Source organism: Phascolarctos cinereus, unplaced genomic scaffold (assembly GCF_003287225.1).
Source record: "Phascolarctos cinereus isolate Bilbo 61053 unplaced genomic scaffold, phaCin_HiC Scaffold_5;HRSCAF=322, whole genome shotgun sequence".
Classification (NCBI taxonomy): Eukaryota; Metazoa; Chordata; class Mammalia; order Diprotodontia; family Phascolarctidae; genus Phascolarctos; species Phascolarctos cinereus.
In genome coordinates this window covers 343734130-343753951 of record NW_027555958.1, presented here as the reverse complement: position 1 = coordinate 343753951, position 19822 = coordinate 343734130, and the positions used below count along the sequence as shown (strand labels likewise).

At 35.3% G+C, this 19822-nt stretch overlaps 1 protein-coding gene across 1 annotated transcript in view; it reads right to left on the bottom strand.

Annotated features, from left to right (window-relative positions):
• The window catches only part of FMN2 (formin 2), a 464655-nt gene that overhangs the window by 257137 nt on the left and 187696 nt on the right, over positions 1 to 19822 (bottom strand). Inside the window, 1 exon segment of the mRNA XM_020982044.2 lies at positions 18392 to 18479. Coding sequence (XP_020837703.1) covers positions 18392 to 18479 — 88 coding nt within the window.

Below are 19822 nucleotides of genomic sequence, written 5' to 3'. Positions count from 1 at the left end.
TGTATATATGATTTTGTTGGAATATTAATGTGCTATATGAAATGACTAGCAGGATGATTTCAGAAAAACCTGGAAAGACTTACATGAACTGACATATAATGAAGTGAAGAGACCCAGGAGAATGTTGTATATAGTAACAGCATACTGTTCAATGAAGAATTGTGAATGACTTAGCTATTCTTGGCAATACAATGATTTAAGACCATCCCAAAGGACTAATAGTATGAAGCATACCATACACTTCCAGAGAAAGAACTGATGTTGACTGAATATAGATTGAAGCATGCTATTTTTCACTTTTTCTCTTTTCTTTTATTTGAAACTTTTTGTACAAAATGACTAATATTGAAATGTTTTACATAATTGTACATGTATAATCTATGTCTGATTGCTTACCAACTCAGGGAGGGGGAAGGGAGGAGGAATTCAAAACTTTAAATAAAAATGTTAAAAATTAGGAAAAAATACATACAATATAAATACAAAATAAATGCAAATACACACAGATAGATAGATAGATAGATAGACAGATAGCCAGATAGAAAGAAAGAAGTTAAATACAAAGTAGTTTGGGAGAGCATGAGTAATTTTTAAAAAAATGGTCTTTACTCCTGTAAAGCAGTAGTGTCAAACTCAAATAGGATGAGGGCCACCAAAATATACATAATTGATTTAGAAAATATCGTATTAAAATTATCTATGTTCTGATGTATTTTTATTTATTTTGTTAAATATTTCTTAATTTAATTTTAATGTTTTGTGTAGCCCTGGGGAATATTGGGATTATGTTTTTGACACCTCTGCTATAAAGTTCTTTCTACCTTCACAGTAAATGTAGCAAAGGATGGGCTGAACATACCAGGATCCAAATAATCCTAGGCCTATATAAAAACATTAATTTGACTATTGCTAATATTGATGCATTATCATCATCCAATGATTGAGTTAACAAATTGCTGAAGGAAGCAAATCATATTTATATTGACATTCTTTCTATAAATCCAGCAAAAAGAGAAGTCAGTCGCAACTAAATTGAAGGAGGGTGAAGAAATTGTCTTCAGAAAGACGAACAAAGGAATAACCTTTCTTGTGGGTCCAAGGATGAAAAAAATCATTTTAAGAGAATCTTAGTAGCCTCTCTTTATAGTGCTCAAAATAAACATAAGTTAACAGATGGCCATGAATATAACTGCATCAAATATGCCAACATCTGTTGTAGAAGATGGATAAGTACAGAAATTCTGTGAAAATTTTGAAAAAAAAAGTTCCAAATGGAAGCATAACTTTGTTGCTTAGTGATATCATGTAAAGGTAGGCAAAGTCAAGGACAAAGAAAATTATGCTACAAAATATGGTTTGGTTCAAGAAATGAATGAAGTCATTGCTTTGCAGACTATTCAGAATCCTTGTATATGTCTATTAAGAATACTTAATTTAAAGGGAAGCTAGGTGGTGCAGTGGATAGAGCACCGGCCCTGAAGTCAAGAGGACCTGAGTTCAAACTGGGCTTCAGACCAAACATTTGACACTTACTAGCTGTGTGACTTTGGGCAAGTCACTTAACCCCAATTGCCTTTAAAAAAAAAAAGAATACTTAATTTAAAAAGAGCTGAAAGGCATTGGGAGGCAATGGATGAGCAATGTAATAGAAGATGAAAATGACAGTGTCTTAACAGGAAAAACTAACTGTTGGTTCTTGACTCATGTTATTTGAATATATGTTCTCTTTTTATAGTTAGATAGTCAATGGGTTAGCACAAAAATCAAATAAATATCAAATTAAAGAGGTAAAGATAAGAAAATATTGGGGACAATCACAGAAGTTCTGAACTAGCCCATTTAAACAAACTGTTAACTCTTAAAAACTGGAAATGGATAAAAGTACACTAAATGTATTTTAGGAAATTCTTCCTAATGGGAGCACTTCAAATATTTGAAGGCTGCTTTTATGTGCCTCCTAATCTTTTCTTCTCTTACTTGAACTGACCCTTATATAGCATGATCCCAAGTCCTTTCACCATCTTCTGGGTGTTCTCCAACTAATAAATATCTTTCTGACAATATATTGTCCAGAACGGAACACACTATTTCAAATGTACTACATACAACTACCATAATGGAGTCAGACATATTTGGAATGAGCAAGATAATTTCTTAACTTTATTTCATGATGTTTTGAACATGTTTTGATGTAAAGTTAAATAATTTCCTTTTATTAGACCAAGTGTATGTAGTTCAGTGGTCTCAAAATATGATTAGTGTATATCTTTCAAAAACATCATGAATCTGAATATCTGTTAGTCAAAATACAAACAAATCCTTGCCTGAAAAGTCTTGGTGAGGAAGTACAAACATTATTGTATTTATGCTCCATTTTGAATAGGAAAATTAAAGTCTGACCCTAAAGGAAAATGCATGATATTCAATAGCATGGTATGTCATTAATGCAATTACGCTGAAAGATAACTTACTCTTATGTAACTGGTGTATTATCTTTATTATCTAATGTTCCAGTGCCTAGTGCTTTGGGAAGAGTTGGGGGTTAGACTGAGGTAGAAATGTAATGGTATCTTCTGAAAGCACATAGGGAGGGGTCCAGTCCTTCAAATAATGGGAAACTGAGATAATTAATGATTTGCAACATCATTGTTATTCATTTCTGTACAGCTACACTTGAGTCTGGATCATACCACTCACTATGTAATTTGTTTTCTCATTTATAAAATGGGGATAATAAGCTCCCTATAAACACAAAGCATTGCTATTAAAAAGACAATGATATGAAAAAACCATTTAATTTGTTTTCATACCCAAAGTAGGAGGCAAAATGTCAAAATATAGTTTTAAGAAATCTAAGTTCAACCAAAGTTCTTATCTAATATTAGAATAATATTGGGAATATAATTGTAAATAATTCATTTTTACTTTTACTTAGTAATATATGTGAAATTAAAATGATTTAAGAGAACTTTGCTTCCATCCTGAAATAAACTTCAAATAACAAGCATACTTTGAGTTAAAATATACTTTGGTACTAAATGTGCTGAAAGTAAATTTTAATAAAATATAGATTGTTAACATGAGATTCAGTTCATTTCAAGACCTTAATTGATTAAAAGGTTAAACTGAGGTCATTTGAATCTGCCTTCTCAAATTTCTAATCTTAAATTAATTTCTCTGTTTGAGAGATATGAAAACCATAGCCAACAAAATTTGTTACATTTTTTGGTCTAAAAAATATATATATATACATATATATATACACATATATATATATATATATATATATATAAACAGTTCTTAAAACCACCATAATTATGAAAAAGAAGAAATCTAAAGAACAAAGAAAAAAATATGAAGATTACATATTTCAGTTTTTTTCCCCGTACTTTAGAGTCTTCATAAATTTTGATTTACTCATCTCTCCAGCTTTAGTTACTGGAGCTTTTTATCAGGGCCAGTCTAAGACCTCTGCTGAATTCCCTTTAGATCACTTAGGTTCTTGCCATAACTTCAGTCCTGCTGGGGTTAGTGACTTGCTCAAGGTCAAACAACCAGAATGTCAAAAGTCAGACTTGAACCTAAGTCAGCTTATTCTCTAACCACTATAGCATGCTATCTTTTTCACCGAATAAAAGTAAAACCAAATAGGCCTCTTTCTTGTCACATTAAGATGATGTCCCTAACTAACCAAAGATCAAAGTGTCTAATTCAGTCACACATGGTCACAAAAAGTAAGATTAGAGAACCATAACATAATTTTTATTTACATAAAACTATTGTTCTATGAGGGCAGGTAAGCGGTGCAGTGGACAGAGTGCCCATCCTGAAGTCAGGAAGATTCATCTTCTTAAGTTCAAATCCAGCCTCAGACAATTATTAGCTGTGTGACCCTGAGCAAGTCACTTATCCCTGTTTGCCTCAGTTTCTTCATCTCTAAAATTAGCTGGAGAAGGAAATGTCAGATCACTCCAATATCATTGCCAAGAAAACCCTACAAGGGGTTATGAACAGTTGGACAGGACTGAAAAGTCTGAACAAGAAACATTGTTCTATGAATGAGATTCAGAGACAACACCATAACATTTTTTACATCTGAGGCCACAGTCCTATGCCAATGCTACCTCTAAGTCACATAATGCTATGTAAATTACTTCAGTTCTCTCATTTGTAAAATGGAAGAAATATTTGCATTACCAACTTCCATAGGGTTATTGTGATTGGATGTGAGAGGCAAAGAAAAGAGATTCAGAGAGGAAAAGAGATTCATTCAATGTCATTCTGCAATGACATTGAAAACAGTGATCCCATTAAGAGAAATTTGGAATTTGGATGTTTGGGCAGCTTTTACAAAGAAGAACCAATCAATACGCATTTATTGAGTACCTATCATTATGCTCCAGGCACTTTGCTTAGATACTGGATTACAGGACAAAAATTGAAATACCTTCCACTTCTCACTTTCAAGAAATTTACCTTCAGGGAGAACCACATGTGCATACACAGAAAATAATAGAAGATAAATACAGAGCAGTTAAATAAAAGGTAGTTAGGGAGGGAGAGTACCGGTAGGTGAGGAACAGGGAAAGAAAAGCCTTTTGTAGAAGATGGTGCTTGAGCTCCATTTTGAAGGAGGAGAGGTATTCTATGAGATGGAGTTGAGGAAGGAGTGAATTCAAAGCAAGGAAGGAAAGTCAATACAAAGGCACACAGATGGGAGGTAAAGATGGTTGAATTATTGTGTTTGGGAGGATGAATGGAGCAAGTAGAAATGTCTAGAAGCCAGTTGGAAACTAAACTTGGAGTTTAGGGGAGAGGTTGGGAATACAGCTATAGATCTGGGAGTCATTCCCACAGAGATGAGAATTAAAGTCATGAGAGTGAATGAGAATGGATAGGGCAAGAATGTAGAGAAGAAAAGAAACTCCTCAGAAAGAGCAGTTCCAAAGAAGTTCAAGGCCTAGAAACCAGAATGCAAGGGATTCAGAAGTGAGAAGGTAGTGGGAAGATGGAGGAAGGCAATTGTGACTGTTCTCTAGATGTTTAGAAGTGAATAAAAGAAATATAGAACAATAACTTGAGGAGTTAGATTTGGACAATAAAGTTTATTCGGTTATTTTGCATTTAAAGTAAGAGCAAAAAGTATATTTGAAGGCAAAGGGGAAAAAGCCCATGGAGGGCTGGTGATTCCAATGAGTAGGGGAGACTGGATCATAGAGAAAATGAGGCTTTTTATCACTGTAATAAAGAAAAGAACATAGGTTCCATAAGAATATAGGGAGAACTGTCTAAAATAACAGACTTTCAGTAGCAATTCTGGATGACAGAATATTAGAATTTGGGGGATTGAGTAGTAAATAGATCTAAGAGAGTTTGCTAGGCATAGGCAGGAAGACTACTGAGGGAACAGAAACTTGCAGAAAGAATGCGGTTGCAATTGAGCCCTCACAAATCAGATATCCTAAGACCTTGCAGGCCCTAGGGAACTTGCAGCCTCAAGGCCACATGTGGCTTTCTAGGTCAAGTGAAGTGACATTTCAAAGGGTCACATTTGAGGACCTAAAGGACAGGCCTTGAGCCCACAGGTTCCCCAACCCAGGGGAATTCTGCAGGTTTGTTTGTAGCTGGGAAGGGGTAGTGATTTTGTCAAAGGAGAGAATCAAAAGTGGAAAAAGACCTTTGTGACTATTATTCTCATTTTAGACTAGCTAACTGAGATTTATAGAGGTTAGTAATACCACCAATAATAGTGCCAATAATCCAAAATAAGAACTGGCACTTATATAACACTAACTTTTGCAAAGTACTTGGCATAATCTTATTTAATCCTGACAACACCTTGTGAAATAAGTCTTACAGTTATTATTTCACCCATTTTAAAGATGAGGAAAGTAAGGCTTACAGGTGTCAAATGACTTGCCCTTGTTCACTTAGTCACCAAATGTTAGAAGCAGGATTTGAATTTGTTGTTCTCACTCACTCAAGGCTACATAACTTGTGTACCTTTTCATGGCTGGTTAGTCTCAGCCAGGTCTTTCGATTTCAAGTCTAATTCTCTTGCTAAATACTGAGCCTAACCTCAGATAGCAAAGATGAAATTATAAATCCATCAAGTTTCCTCCCTTCTAGGAGGATACCTAGCTCCTCAGCATTTACCTCCCAGGTTTTCTGTGAAGTTTAACTGAGATATTTGTAAAGACAGTGCAGTAATATACGTGTGTGTGTGTGTGTGTGTGTGTGTATAACATATATAACATAATATATATATAAAACATATATAACATTATATATATATATATATACACACACACACACACATATATAACACTGTGTTATTACACACTGTTGTTGTTCAATCATTTCAGTCATGTCTGACTCTTCGTGATCCCATTTGGGGTGCTATATATGTGGGAAAAAAGAAGTAGGATGGCAATAAACACTCATATAGTGGCTATTATAGTGTCTATACAAAGGCAATACATTAAAGGCAGCTTAGTTGGTGTGGTAGATAGAGCACTTGTACTTGGAGTGAGGAAGATCTGAATTCAAATCCAGCCTCAGACACTTATTAACTATGTCACCCTGTCTAAGTCATAACCTCTCCTAGCCTAAGTTTTTTTATCTGGAAAACAGGGATAATAATAGTACCTAATCCACTGTTTGTCATATGGACCAAATAAAACAATATATGTTAAAGCATTTTGTGTTGCATTGAAATATATGGTTTATGGGAATAAGGAGAGATGTGAAGTCCTACTACATGCTGCCCTGGTAAAATCACAACTCTAGTACTGTGTCCAGTTCAAAGCACCACAGTTTAAGAAGAATATCAATAAACTGGAGTACTATTGTCCTGTAAGAAATGAGGAAATAGATCATTTAAACAAAAACATGGAATGACTTATATGAGAGGAAAATGAGCAGAAACAGTAGAACAATTTACACAATAGCAACAACACTGAAAAACCAACTCTGAATGCTGTGAAAACTACGATCACTGCAATGAGCACTCATGATTCCAGAGGTCCGATGATAAAACATGCAATGCATTACAGAGGTGTTGGATTTTGCAGAATGAGCCACATATTTTTGTATATAGATAATGAGGGAATATGTTTTGCTCAATTATGAGAAATGTGGGGGCAGCTAGGTGGATAGAGCACTGGCCCTAAAGTCAGGAGGACCCGAGTTCAACTATGAGAAATGTGTTTTTCTTTTCTTTTTCAATGGGACAAGGGTAGAAGAAAGAAATCAATTTCTGTTTTGCTTTGGTATTTTTTTAATCGAGAAGTAGGACTTCTACAGATGCGAAACGTTACATGTCTTTTTCAGATGAGATCACTGTATTACTAGTTTTGCTTAGCTGTTTGCTTTACTATAAAAGACCTCCCTTGAAGCAGGAGTAATCTGCAAATGTAATGCAAAAACAAACACATCAATAAACTTAAACTATTGAATTAAAGTAAATAAACTGGAGGGAATCCAGAGGGCAACTAAGATATTAAAGGGCCTTGGTTCCATGTCATATGAGGATCAGTTGAAGGAACTACAGATCTGAAGCCTGGAAAAAAGAAGAACCAGAGGAGATATGGTCACTTTGTTCAAGTATTTGAAGTTCTATTGCATAAAGGAGGAATTTTTGTTGTTGTCCTTCTCTTGTTTTCAATCACACACTACTCTTCATGACCCCATTTGGGGTTTTCTTGGCAAAGATACTGGAGAAGTTTGCCATTTCCTTCTCAAACTCATTTTAGAGATGAGGAAACCAAAGCAAATGGGGTTAAGTGATTCGTCCAGGGTCACACAGATAGTAAGTGTCAGAAGCCAGATTTGAACTCTGAAAGGTGAGTCTTTTTGACTCCAGGCCTGACACTCTATCCACTGTGCCACCTAGCTGCCCCAAAGGAGGAATAGATTATTTTATTTGTCCCAGAAGGAAGAAGCACAAGCAATAGGTAGAAGCTGCAAAGAAGTAAATTTATGTTCAACGCTAGGCAAAAAAAGTCCTAACAATTAGAGCTATCTAACACTGGGCTATATTATTTCAGGAGGTGGTGAGTATATCCCTCATGGCAGGTCTTCAAGCAAAGGCTGGATGACCACATGGCAGGTCCAGTATCTCATAATTGAGATTCCTTAAGCATGGGTTGGGCCAGGTAGCCTCTAAGCTCCTTTACAAGTCTAAATTCTATGATTTTTAGTGCATTACAGTGTAATCAAAGAATCAGAAGATGGAACACTGGATTTTGGCAACAACAAATAGGCCACTTTGGATGAAACACAGCACATGTGTGAAGAGGAGTGATATGAATAGGCAGGACCCAGATTATGAAGGGCTTTCATTGATAAGCAGAGGAGTTTCTATTTTCTTCAAGAGATAATAGGTAGTCATCAAATCTTCTTGAGCAAGGGGAAGAGGGAAGGTGACTTGATCAGATCTTTGTTTTAGGAAAATTGCTTTGACAGTGATTTTGGAAAAAAGGAAAGTGGAAACTGGGAGAGCATTGATGTGACTATGGCAAACGTTCAGGCCAGAGTGTTGATGTACTGCAACTAGAGAGGTAATTAATTATGTGAGCAGAGATAATAAGATGGATATAATTCCAATAACAAGAAAATCCCTAGTACATCAAAGATCAACACACTGTGACTGCTATCTGTACTTCTGTTCTCAATCTAACAGCTTGTTTACTATCCTCATTAGGTACTCTTACCACATCAGAAGGGCCTTTGAAAAAACAATAATTAACCTTAAGGAGCAAAGAATAAATACAAGCATTTTTTTCTACTTTGTTATGACCAAGAAATAGCATTCCAATGAGCTAATAGCTTATAAAGACATTAAGAATTGATCCTTTAAGTTTAGACTAGACATAAGAAATCAGTCTCCATTGGTTTAGAATAAAAGTATGAATATAGGGTGCCCCAAAATTGTGAGTGCAGTTCTAAGCTTTAATAGATTATCTTTCATCTTTAGTAGCTTAAAAATGAACTTAGACTTTTGGGACATCTTGTATATTCACAATTCTGAATTTTAATCTACATTGGTGAAAAATACACAATAGACAGATAGAGGCAATGGTGGTTGTTCTTTGGTTTTCCAGTTGTGTCCAACTCTTTGCAATCTCATGTTAGGTTTTCTTGGCAAAGGTACTGGAATGGTTCACCATTTCCTTCTCCAGTGATTTAAGGCAAAGATAAGTTAGATGACTTGCCCAGGGTCACACAGCTAGTGAGTGTCTGAGGCCAGATTTGAACTCAGGTCTTCCTGACTTCAGAATCAACACTCTATTTAATAAGCTGCCTACCTGCCTGGATTTAGCAATGGCAAATGAACATATAAGGAAAAGCATATCACCACTATATTGTCCATCCCAAGGGAAAGATCTACTGCTTTTAATTGCAGGAAAGAGAGAGAAAAAAGAAAGAGATTGAAATATTAATCAGGCATCTACCAAGACACATACACAAACTCCATGAATATAATTATAACACTCTTTATGGAAATCAAGATGGACTTAAAAACTGGAGGAATGTTCATTGCAAATGAACAGAACAATAAAACATGATAAAATGACAATATTGCACAAATTAATTTACTTATTCAGTGTCATCACAATGAAATCTCCAAAGAATTACTACATAGAGCTAGAAAACATAATAAGGAAATTCATCTGGAGGAACAACAGGTCAAGAATCTTAGGAAATAATGAAAAAAGTGTGAAAGAAGAGCAGAATCAGATCTCAAATCAAACCATAAAATGATTTGGCATTAGTTAAAAAAAGTCATAGCATGATCAATCCATAGAAGAGACTAGATACACGATATGCAGAAGCAAATTAATCTATCTGCCTAGTGTTTTATAAATCCCAAGACTCTAGCTATTGGAGTAACACTATTGAGAACCCTGGACCTGAGGGGCCTTGAGGATGGCAGTCCCACCAAACCAACAGACCTACTTCCAGCACAATCCCTACAGTCATATTTGAGGGGAGAAATCATTGTGGAGATGCTCATTTTACTCATCATCACCAGAAACAACTGCTAATGAACCACTACCAAAAGGCTAGTGGGCATAGAAGCATTGGGAGTGTCAGTACTTTTCATATTTGTTACAAGTTTTGCTTTTCTTTTTCTTTTAATTGGAGGGTAATGGGAGGGAAGGAATATAAATGCTTTTAAGTGGAAAATAAAGTGAAATGAAAAAATATATTAATCAGGCAACTCAGTATTGGAAGAAAATGTTTTGGACATTTAATCTACCTTCGCCAAAATGAAATCACTAACAAAAAGCAGGACAAAAATGTCCATGGTATTAAGCTACTAAACATTATTTGCAAGGGTCCAATATACATATTTTTTCTTCCTTCTCTCCTCTAAAAATATAAATTGTACATATGTAAATCTAGGGCCCATTACTTTAGCATCTAGGGTTCTCTGAACTTGTTTCAGTCTTAGAGACCTTTCAAAAATCATACTTCTTTGATTCATTTTTGCCCTCAGAGAAATACAGCTAAATAGGTAGATAAAAGGAATATAGCTGAAACGTAGCTTGTGGCTAAGTCTTCACAAACGTGAGTACAATGGTTCCCAGCCCTCATGTAGGCGCTCACAATTAAATAATGCCCATTGATAGCAGGCACAGAATAGGTTTTATTTTACCCTTATAACATGTAAAAAAGAAAGAATTCATAGTTGTCTATAAACAATATAATTCACCTTCCTTAATGGTGACTCCTCTAAGGGTCCCACCTAGTCCCCCAGACTCAAAGTGCCACCCTGTGGTTTGAACTTTCCTCAGATGGGAAACAAATTTTGAGTGTTGAAGAGATAGTAACTCTTCCACATTCCAGTTAGTTTCAATTTCAGCCCATGTATCCATATAATCTTTTGGGTTTATGATATTCCCTCCTAAAATCTTTGGTTCCACCCAAAAAGGAAACAGATTTTGGATAACTGGAAAAGCAAGCCACTTCTCACACTGCCACACTGTCTAAATAACTCAGAGTAACAGAACATGGCAAAACTCAAGATTTTTTGTTTGTTTTGTTTGTTTTTGCTTTCTTCATGTCATTGTATCTGAATTTGGAGAGAAGCTAAATACATGTAGGGGAACTATAAGGTCCCCCATAACAATCTGAGTGAACCAATCATCCCTCACGTGTTGGTCCACAACAACCTTAATCAAATCAATTTATCCCCGGTTGAAGATATATAATTTTAATTGCTAGGTGGTATTCTAATATCTTCAACAAGAATGATCTGGCACTAGGTAATCTCCCTAATCTAGACATCACTTAATGATTTGCTCTACTGAATGGAAGTCCTAGAGAAGTATCCAGCTCATTATGGTTCTCAGAAAGTGTATAGTCATCTCTTTCTCTCTCTCAAGTCCATATTTTGTTTAGTGGCCACACTTATAAGCTCTATCATGAACATGGACTATTATAGATTCACCCTATCAAAATCAGCTCTCCAGCTCCAGTCTAGATAACCCAATCTCTTCTCTGGACCTGTATAATTTCATTGAGCCCTAGTGATCTTAGCATAATGGGGATGCCTCCCCATAGGAACAGAAACAAACATCCTTCAATATTGCATATACCATTTTACTCTTGCATAGAATCGATACAGGAGACAAAGCAATACATAATTAAACATATGCAACAGAGCTTCACTCCCATAGATACTCCCAGAACAGGGCAGCCCCACAGGCCGCTTTAAAACCTAAGAGTTTCAGGAAATACACAATTCAATTTATTAAACTTCCACAGTCAATCCTTCACAGAAAAAAAGCAAAGGATTAGCCAATACAATATAGCTTGGAACTATTGTTCAAGTCACACTTTTCAGCAGGGCCAGCCATTAGTTGAAGACTCAGGAATTCAGCCAGGCAGTGAAAACTGGAAATCCTGACAAGCTTGTGCTTTTCTGACAAATCTCTGACTGTTGCTATAGTTAGCTCATCTTTTGCAGAGCCTGGAAAGAATCCTATAATTGCCAAGGAGTCCACATTAGTCCTGAAGTCTGTATCAACCTTTTACTATCACTGCTGCATCATGTCACTTCCCATTGCACTTCCTGACTTGCTCTCCGCTGAAACCTTCATATACTAGGGAGAATGGTTGAGGAACCAAAGATGGATGTTATCCAACCAAGGGACCAAATAAAGGCCATCCTGTAAGCTCATCAAATTGATCAGTTAATTCCTCTTCTTGACTCCTATTCTGGCTATCCAGAACATGACTAGAGAACTACCATATTACCCAATCTTCATCCCAAATTCACAATACAGTAAATAATATTTAAATATTCAGTCAGGCAGTCAATAACCATTCATTAAGTGCCTACAAAATGCCAGCCACTGTGCTAAGCACTGGGAACACAAGGAGAAGAGAATGATCTACCATGCCAAAGGCTGCGGAGAAATCAAAAAGGAGGAAGACTGGGGAAGAAAAAATGCATCAGATTTGGCTTTTAAGACATCATTGGTAAGTCTAGAGATTGATGGTTGAACGATGAGGTCAGAAACCAAAATGTAGCATTAAGAAGAGAGAATGAAGAGAGGAAATGGAGGCATTGGCTACAGATGGCCTTCTCAAGTTTAGTCACAAAAGGCAAAAGAGATGTGGCAATCATTAGTGGGGATCAAAGGATCGAGTGAGGGTTGTTTGAGGATAAAGGAGACATGGACATGTTTGTAGCCAGAAAGGAAGTAGCCAGTAAACAGGGAGAGATTGAGGATAAGTAAGAGAACTGGAATGATATAGAGATGATATGCTGGGAGAGATGAGATAGAACGAGATCACTTGTGCAATTAGGATTCCCCTGAGTAATGAACAGGGCTACCTCTTCATGTGAGACAGGCTTAAGTAAGAGATAATCCAGGAAGATATCTAAATGATATGAGATGAAGGTGAAGGGGGCGGGGGGAGAAGAGATAGCTCTCAGCAAATGCAATGAATGGTCTCAATTTTTTCAGTAAAATATGAGGGAAAGTCCTCCACTGAAAAGATGAGAGGAGCTATGGGAAGTTTGAGGAAAGATGAAAATGTTTGGGAGGGCTGCTATGGAGAATGGGACAATGAGTTAATTAGGGAGGTGTAGAAGGGTTGCCTGGTAGCAATTCTTTCATATAATGAAAAAAACATACATGGGAGATATCACAAATTCCTAGTTTATAAGAAGAAAATATTTATTGAGATGAATGTGTGGTGCATTTTCATTGTTCATATATATTATTTACCTATAATGAATAAATTATTACCTAACCTCCCATATATCTGAGTACGTGCTTTTTCAGCATAAATGTGTTTATTTTTGTTACATAACCAGTTTGTATTATATAAGATATAAATTTACAAATATTCAGATGGCTCTACCATTCTTCCAATATACATGTCCCCTCCAATGATTCAAATCACAACTCACCCATGCCCATCCATCCTGTGCTACTCTTGTCCTTGATCCTAACAAGTGTGCCATGGAAGCCCATCCAAAGTATATTTTCCATGCTTTCTCTTAAAACTGTAAGGATACCAGTGTTTATAGATGCTATCCAGACTTTATTTTCACTTATAACTAGCCTATAATTTTCTTTATCAATCATATGACATTCTTAACTCAGGTTCTTCTTTGTAATTCCTTTGTGTTTTATGTTACAGCCTGCTTACACCATGAGTCTCTACACTAGTCTGAGTGATTCTCATTTTTAATTCTTACAAGATTATAACGTCTCATGATTTGCAACCTTAACACAACACTGATTAGAATACGAATATTAAATAGACAGGCCTTTGTTCTAGGGAGAATGTTGGGTTCCCTAAAGGCAATTTGAAATTTCTCAAATACAAAAAGCCCACATGCCTCCTTATGTTTAATTCCAGACGAACTCATCTTCTACTTACAATATTTGTATAAGATACATATCTATTTATAGAGAGGTATAGATACATCAATAGATAGATACACATATAGGTAAATGTACATATATACATATCTATGGAGACAGACAGACAAAAAGAAACAGAGACAGAGACAGGAGCTCTTTAGGTGAAAGATATAACCTTGAACAATATATTTTTTTATGAGCACAAATAAACACAACTAAAAAAACTATTCTGTCCCTATGGTCTGTGTATACCAAGGGAGTTAATATTAATTTAGATATCAAGATCTTTATAAATACCTTAATATAAAAATAACCATAACAATAAAAAGACCAAGTTTCTACTGAACAAGTACATATGTAAATATATGAGTATATGAGGATTCATTCATTTTAGGTAAATAATACTTATAAACAATGAAAATTCACTATATACTCATCTCAATAAACATTTAATAGCCTCCTATAAGGCTGTTAATGAATGAAGGACAACCAACCACCACCATGAGACTTAAATGGTATTTATTTACCTTTCATGTTCCCATTTTGTTGCTGTTCAGTCATTTCAGCTATGTCTGACTCTTGTGACCCCATTTGGGGTTTTCTTGGAAAGGATACTGGAGTGGTTTGTGCTTTCCTTCTCTAGCTCATTTTATATAGGAGGAACTGAGGGTAAACAGGGTTAAGTGACTTGCCCAGGATCACACAGTTAGTTCCCGTATAATACACAAAACCATGGCATTCCACAGTACTAGCAAAAGTCCACACTAGCTCAAATAAGAGACAGCAAAAACACAAATAAGCTTGAGCTCTAAGCTCTTTTATCTCTGCTTTCACCTAAGTTTCTTGTAAACATTCGAATTGTGGTTTGTTAAAGACTTAACTGCTCAGGGTAAGGCTGTGACTCCAGCCTGACCAACACTGGATTAATCATTGAACCAGAGGCATCTTGATAGAGCAGTGGATACTGAGCTGAACCTGGAGTCACAAAGACATGAGTTCGAATTTGACCTCAACACTTACTAGTTGTGTAATTCTGAGTAATTCACTTAATCTCTCAGCCTCAATTTCATCATCTATAAAATGGGGATAATAATAGCTCCTCTGTCCCAGGGCTGTTGTGAGGATCAAATGAAATAGCATATGTAAAGCACCTTGCAAGCAAACCATAAAGTGCTATATAAATATCATCATCATCATCATCATCATCATCATCATCATCATCTTCATTATTAGCCATTAATTAGCTAATTAATAATTAGCCATTATTAGCCAAATAATTTTAGAGGTGAAAGAAATCAAAGATTATTTGATCCAATCCATCCCAAGACTACAGTTTACAAATAAAGAACCTTAACCCAGAGTGCTTTGCACAGGTCACACAACTAAAGGCAAAGCCAGAATTAGAATCTGTATCTCCTGATCCTCTGATCTCATTCTTTCCACAAGCTCACAAAGCCAATGTCTCCTTCTTCAGTGATGGCTCAAAAAGGCTTTCTAGTTGTCATCAATGCCAAATTAATAAACCTATACAAAGGCAATTGTCCCCTTTCAAATTAGAATATTTTCACTATATATCCCCTTATAAATGGTGTTGTGGAATAGAAATCATATTCAGTTTATCGACAGAATATGTTATATTAGGCTATTACTGTTTTGAGTATCTATGTTTTTAGGTAATATCACCAGCAAATACAATTCTACAAAATAAGGCAAATTGAGATAAGGTACTAGCATAGCTGATTTAACTTTGAGCTCTTTTTTGTTTTTGTTTTTGCCTCAGGGATACTGAAAAAAAATGCATCGTAACATTTCACATATAGTTGATTTTCAGCATGCTATTAGGAAAAAAAACACCTTTTTATTACTTAAAGCATTATATGGATGTGACTTGATATTATATTGCTTTTTAAAGAAGTGATGTGTATATCTTTGAGAGAGGAAATATGGTATAAAACAGTAGTTCCCAACTTTTTTTGGTATATTAAGGACCCTTTTCTAATGACACAGACATGAGCATGGTAGTTTTTGAGTAAAATCACATAATAACAAAATGACCATCCTTGATGCACGAATGAATTTGAGAACCTCTCACAACAACTCCATAGTTCCTATAACAGGAACCTCTGGTAAAACAGAAAGAGTTTGATTAGATGATTTCTTAGAACATCCTCAGTTCTAAAATTCATTGTTTCTAAGAGGCAATGATTTTTTAATCCCAGAATAGCTTTCTAGATGTCAAATTAAATGAAAAGCTATAGCTGAACCATACTTCATTCACATGTATAAAGATGCTTCAAACAAGCTAGAAATCAAAAGTACTTCTTTTACAGAAAGCCAAACCTATTCCAAAATGACCATTGCCTTTTAAGACAACCATTCCCTGCAGAAGTGGTGTGCAAGCTTTAGAAGAGACAAGAGCAAACACTTCTTATTCTAATAGGATAAAGGTTAAGTATAATACTGTATGACCCCATCAACTACTGACGTTCATGCCATGTTATTGTTAGTGTTGCATGTTAAGCTAGCAAATTTTCAATGAACTTGTGTTGGCTTTACCACAGACACAGATGTTAGGCGGACTCCTTTGTTCATAAGGTTCTCATTATTAACTCAAACCAAGTTGAATATTTGACTGAAGGAAAGGACCATATCATTGTTTTCAGATTTCACTCTATGACTTAACTGGACTACATCTGCCAGTTTTAGAAATACCAAGTACTTCTTGGCGCCAGCCCTGGCGTCTTGCTCTATGACTACCACCCTAAATGTTTCAGCTTGAGGAAGTCTCCTCACCATCAAAACAATTTAATAAAAACTTAAATTGTGATTAAGAGTTACTCATCAATTGACAGAATATACCCAAGTTGTGCTATTTATGAATTATTCCACATAATATTTTAAGTCCAGCAAAGAGAATTCATGTTTAAAACAGAGTAATCTAGAAAGCCAGTAAAATGTTTTCATGATTTATAAAGTCTGTGTTATACTTGAAACCATATTTATTTAATAGGTAGGCTGGCACTCTACAGGACAGTCCAATCTGCTTTAAATCTATTCTGAGCCTTTGAGTAGCTTAAGGGACTTTCTGACTATAAATTTAATTCCTCTCTTCACCTTTGTGCACCGATATCCTTTAGCATGAATGTGATAGAGATAGGCAAAGAAATGCTTAGTTTTTATATGCAAGATTATGAATTAAATAAGGTTAAAAGCCAATTATAAAAATATTAAAGGCAAAAACCCTTTAGAACTTATAAATGTGACCCTAATACTAAACATAGAAACTATTTTATAAACCCAATTAAAGATTTAAGTTAAAAAAACAATATAAAAGAAATTACAAAAGGTCATGAAATTACTGCTTCCCTGTGGATCACCGACAATAACATAAAGTGGGTAATACTGAGAAACCATCTGTGATGCTTGTTTGAAAGAGCAATGTATTCTTGCTATAGCAAAGGGCTGAGGAGCTTGCATTGTGCCCATCTCTGGGTACTGGGTAAATGCAGCCAGGTCCCCAGTATAAAAAGCTATGAAAATTTCCCCACAGTTATGAAGGATAACTTTCCTTTGCTGACTATGAGTCATTTCTCCTTCAATTCTACAGAAGGATTTCCAATTCATATCATAAAATTTTAGAATCAAATGGGACATTAGAGGTCATTTAGTTCAGTCCTCTCTCCAATGCCTGAATCCTCTCCCAACATTCCTGATAAAATCCAGCCCTAGCTTAAACATTTCCAGGGATGGAAAACTCACTGCTTCATGAGGTGTCCCAACCCATTGATGTACAGCTTTAAATATTATAAAGTTCTTCCTGATACTGAGTCAAAACATGCATTCCTGTAAATCCCACCCTTCTGCTTACATTCTACTCTTGAAAACACATGAGAACAAGTCCACTGAGGTCCCATCTACCTTATATTTTCTCCCACATGAGAATCTTTCAAGTCACTCTCTTTTCTCCAGGCTAATATCCTTAGTTCTTTAATAATTCCCCTTGCTGTATGGCTTCTAGATCCTTCATAATTTTTGTTTCCTTCCTCTGAATTATTCCAAGTAGCCTGTTGAAATCATTGAAGCCAAAACTGAATATAATAATTTATATGTTGCCTAATTAGTGCAAAGAAAAGTGAGATTATTTCTTCTCTTCCTCTGCCCATCTCCTTTCTTCTCTTTCTAAAACAGTCTCATGATGAAGGATGAAAATCTGGCACTTAGCAAGTTAAAGCTATTGAAGTTCAACACACCACACACACACACACACACACACACACACACACACTCACATGTACACAACATGTATCTGGTAAAAAAAAAAAGATGAAAGCCCACCATAGGCAAAGAAAGCTAATACCATTTAGCAGAAATACATAACTATATAATCCAACAATATTTATGGGAAGTATTGGGAAAGGTTAGTTGATACACAATGATGTGAAAAAATGATACTACTCATGTGGACATGCTACTTTAAAGCTGAATTTATCTGTGCTTACCATGCTGTATGTCTTTCATATCTAAATGAAGGCTTGACATTAATATTCCAACGGCTTGTGATCTTTTGTTGCTTAATAACTTTACAACCTGCTCAAGATAGAAAGGAAAAGAAGAAAAAGAAGGAGTTAATTTGCAATCTAAGCTCATGATTGACTAATTATTTTATAATGCTAGTTTCCAATCTAGCAAAGAAACAATTTTGTGCCAGTGCTTAAAATATGAAGGACTCACTGCCATATGTTATATTTAAAGAGATTTGCTATATTTAAGACCATTACACATGCGCATGACCCAGTGATTTATTAGTAGTCTCAATTTCATAATTTCTACCTGTTCTCTCAATACAGTGGATTATCAACAAATATTATTCCAATCATTTGAGTAATTGGTTTATTCTCTAGGATTTCAACTATTACCCATACTAGACTGATGCCTGAAATAGTAACAAAAAGTTATTTTTAATGTGGACACTTCCAACACTGGACAAGTAAAGTCAGCAAGAAAAAAAAACGTCCCATCAAGTTGTTGTCTCATAATTTTTCCCACAGAGTAGATTTAGCCTCATTTTATGCAATATTTTCAAAAACTATGCTGTTTGCTGGAAGTGCCACTATTTTTGTACTCTTCATACATTTTAGGCTGAAACTTTCCAGAGAATTAATATAGTTTCATTCACCACACCAATGGCTATATCAGATTTCAAAATGCTTCACCAATTTGTGTCTCTATTGGTTTATCCCCCGAGAACCCCAACAGAGTTTTCCTACAACAGCAATGAAGGAGTCTCTAGAGAGCAAAAAATGTTAATATACATGCATATAAAAATATATGTATACACACATATTTTCTTATATTTTATATAGGAAATAGTATATTCTCATCTTTCATATATATACTTTTCACCAATATATCTAGATTATAAGTTTCCTCTATCCCAGAAAAAGGCCATATTTATGACACTTCAAGTTTTTACAAACTCTCTGATGTTTTGTTTTACAGCTGCTTAGAAAAACATTTGGGGAAAAGAAAAACAGTTAAGGTCAAATTACCAGAAGTGACAGCTGCCTTAACAGCTATCATAATTGCCCACCAAGCTTTACTTTTTTTGGTTGAAATCGGGTCAATCAGAGAACTAATAAAATAATCTTAGCCATCTGTCACACAAAGTCACAAACTGAAACAATATTTGTAATTGTAATAATAGCTTTCTTGGTTCTCATGAGGAAGGAATAAAAAAGGGAAAAAAATTCAGAATGATCAACCACAACAGTATAACCCGTTTGTGAAACATAAGGTTAAAAAGTCTCTTCTGGGGAAGGGGCAATGTTCCACAGTACATCTCACCCTTTATGCAGATTTTGTGGTAGTAAATGGAGCAAAGTTAAATGCAAAATCTATGGCAAACCTTTTTTTTGGGCTTGTTTGTAAAT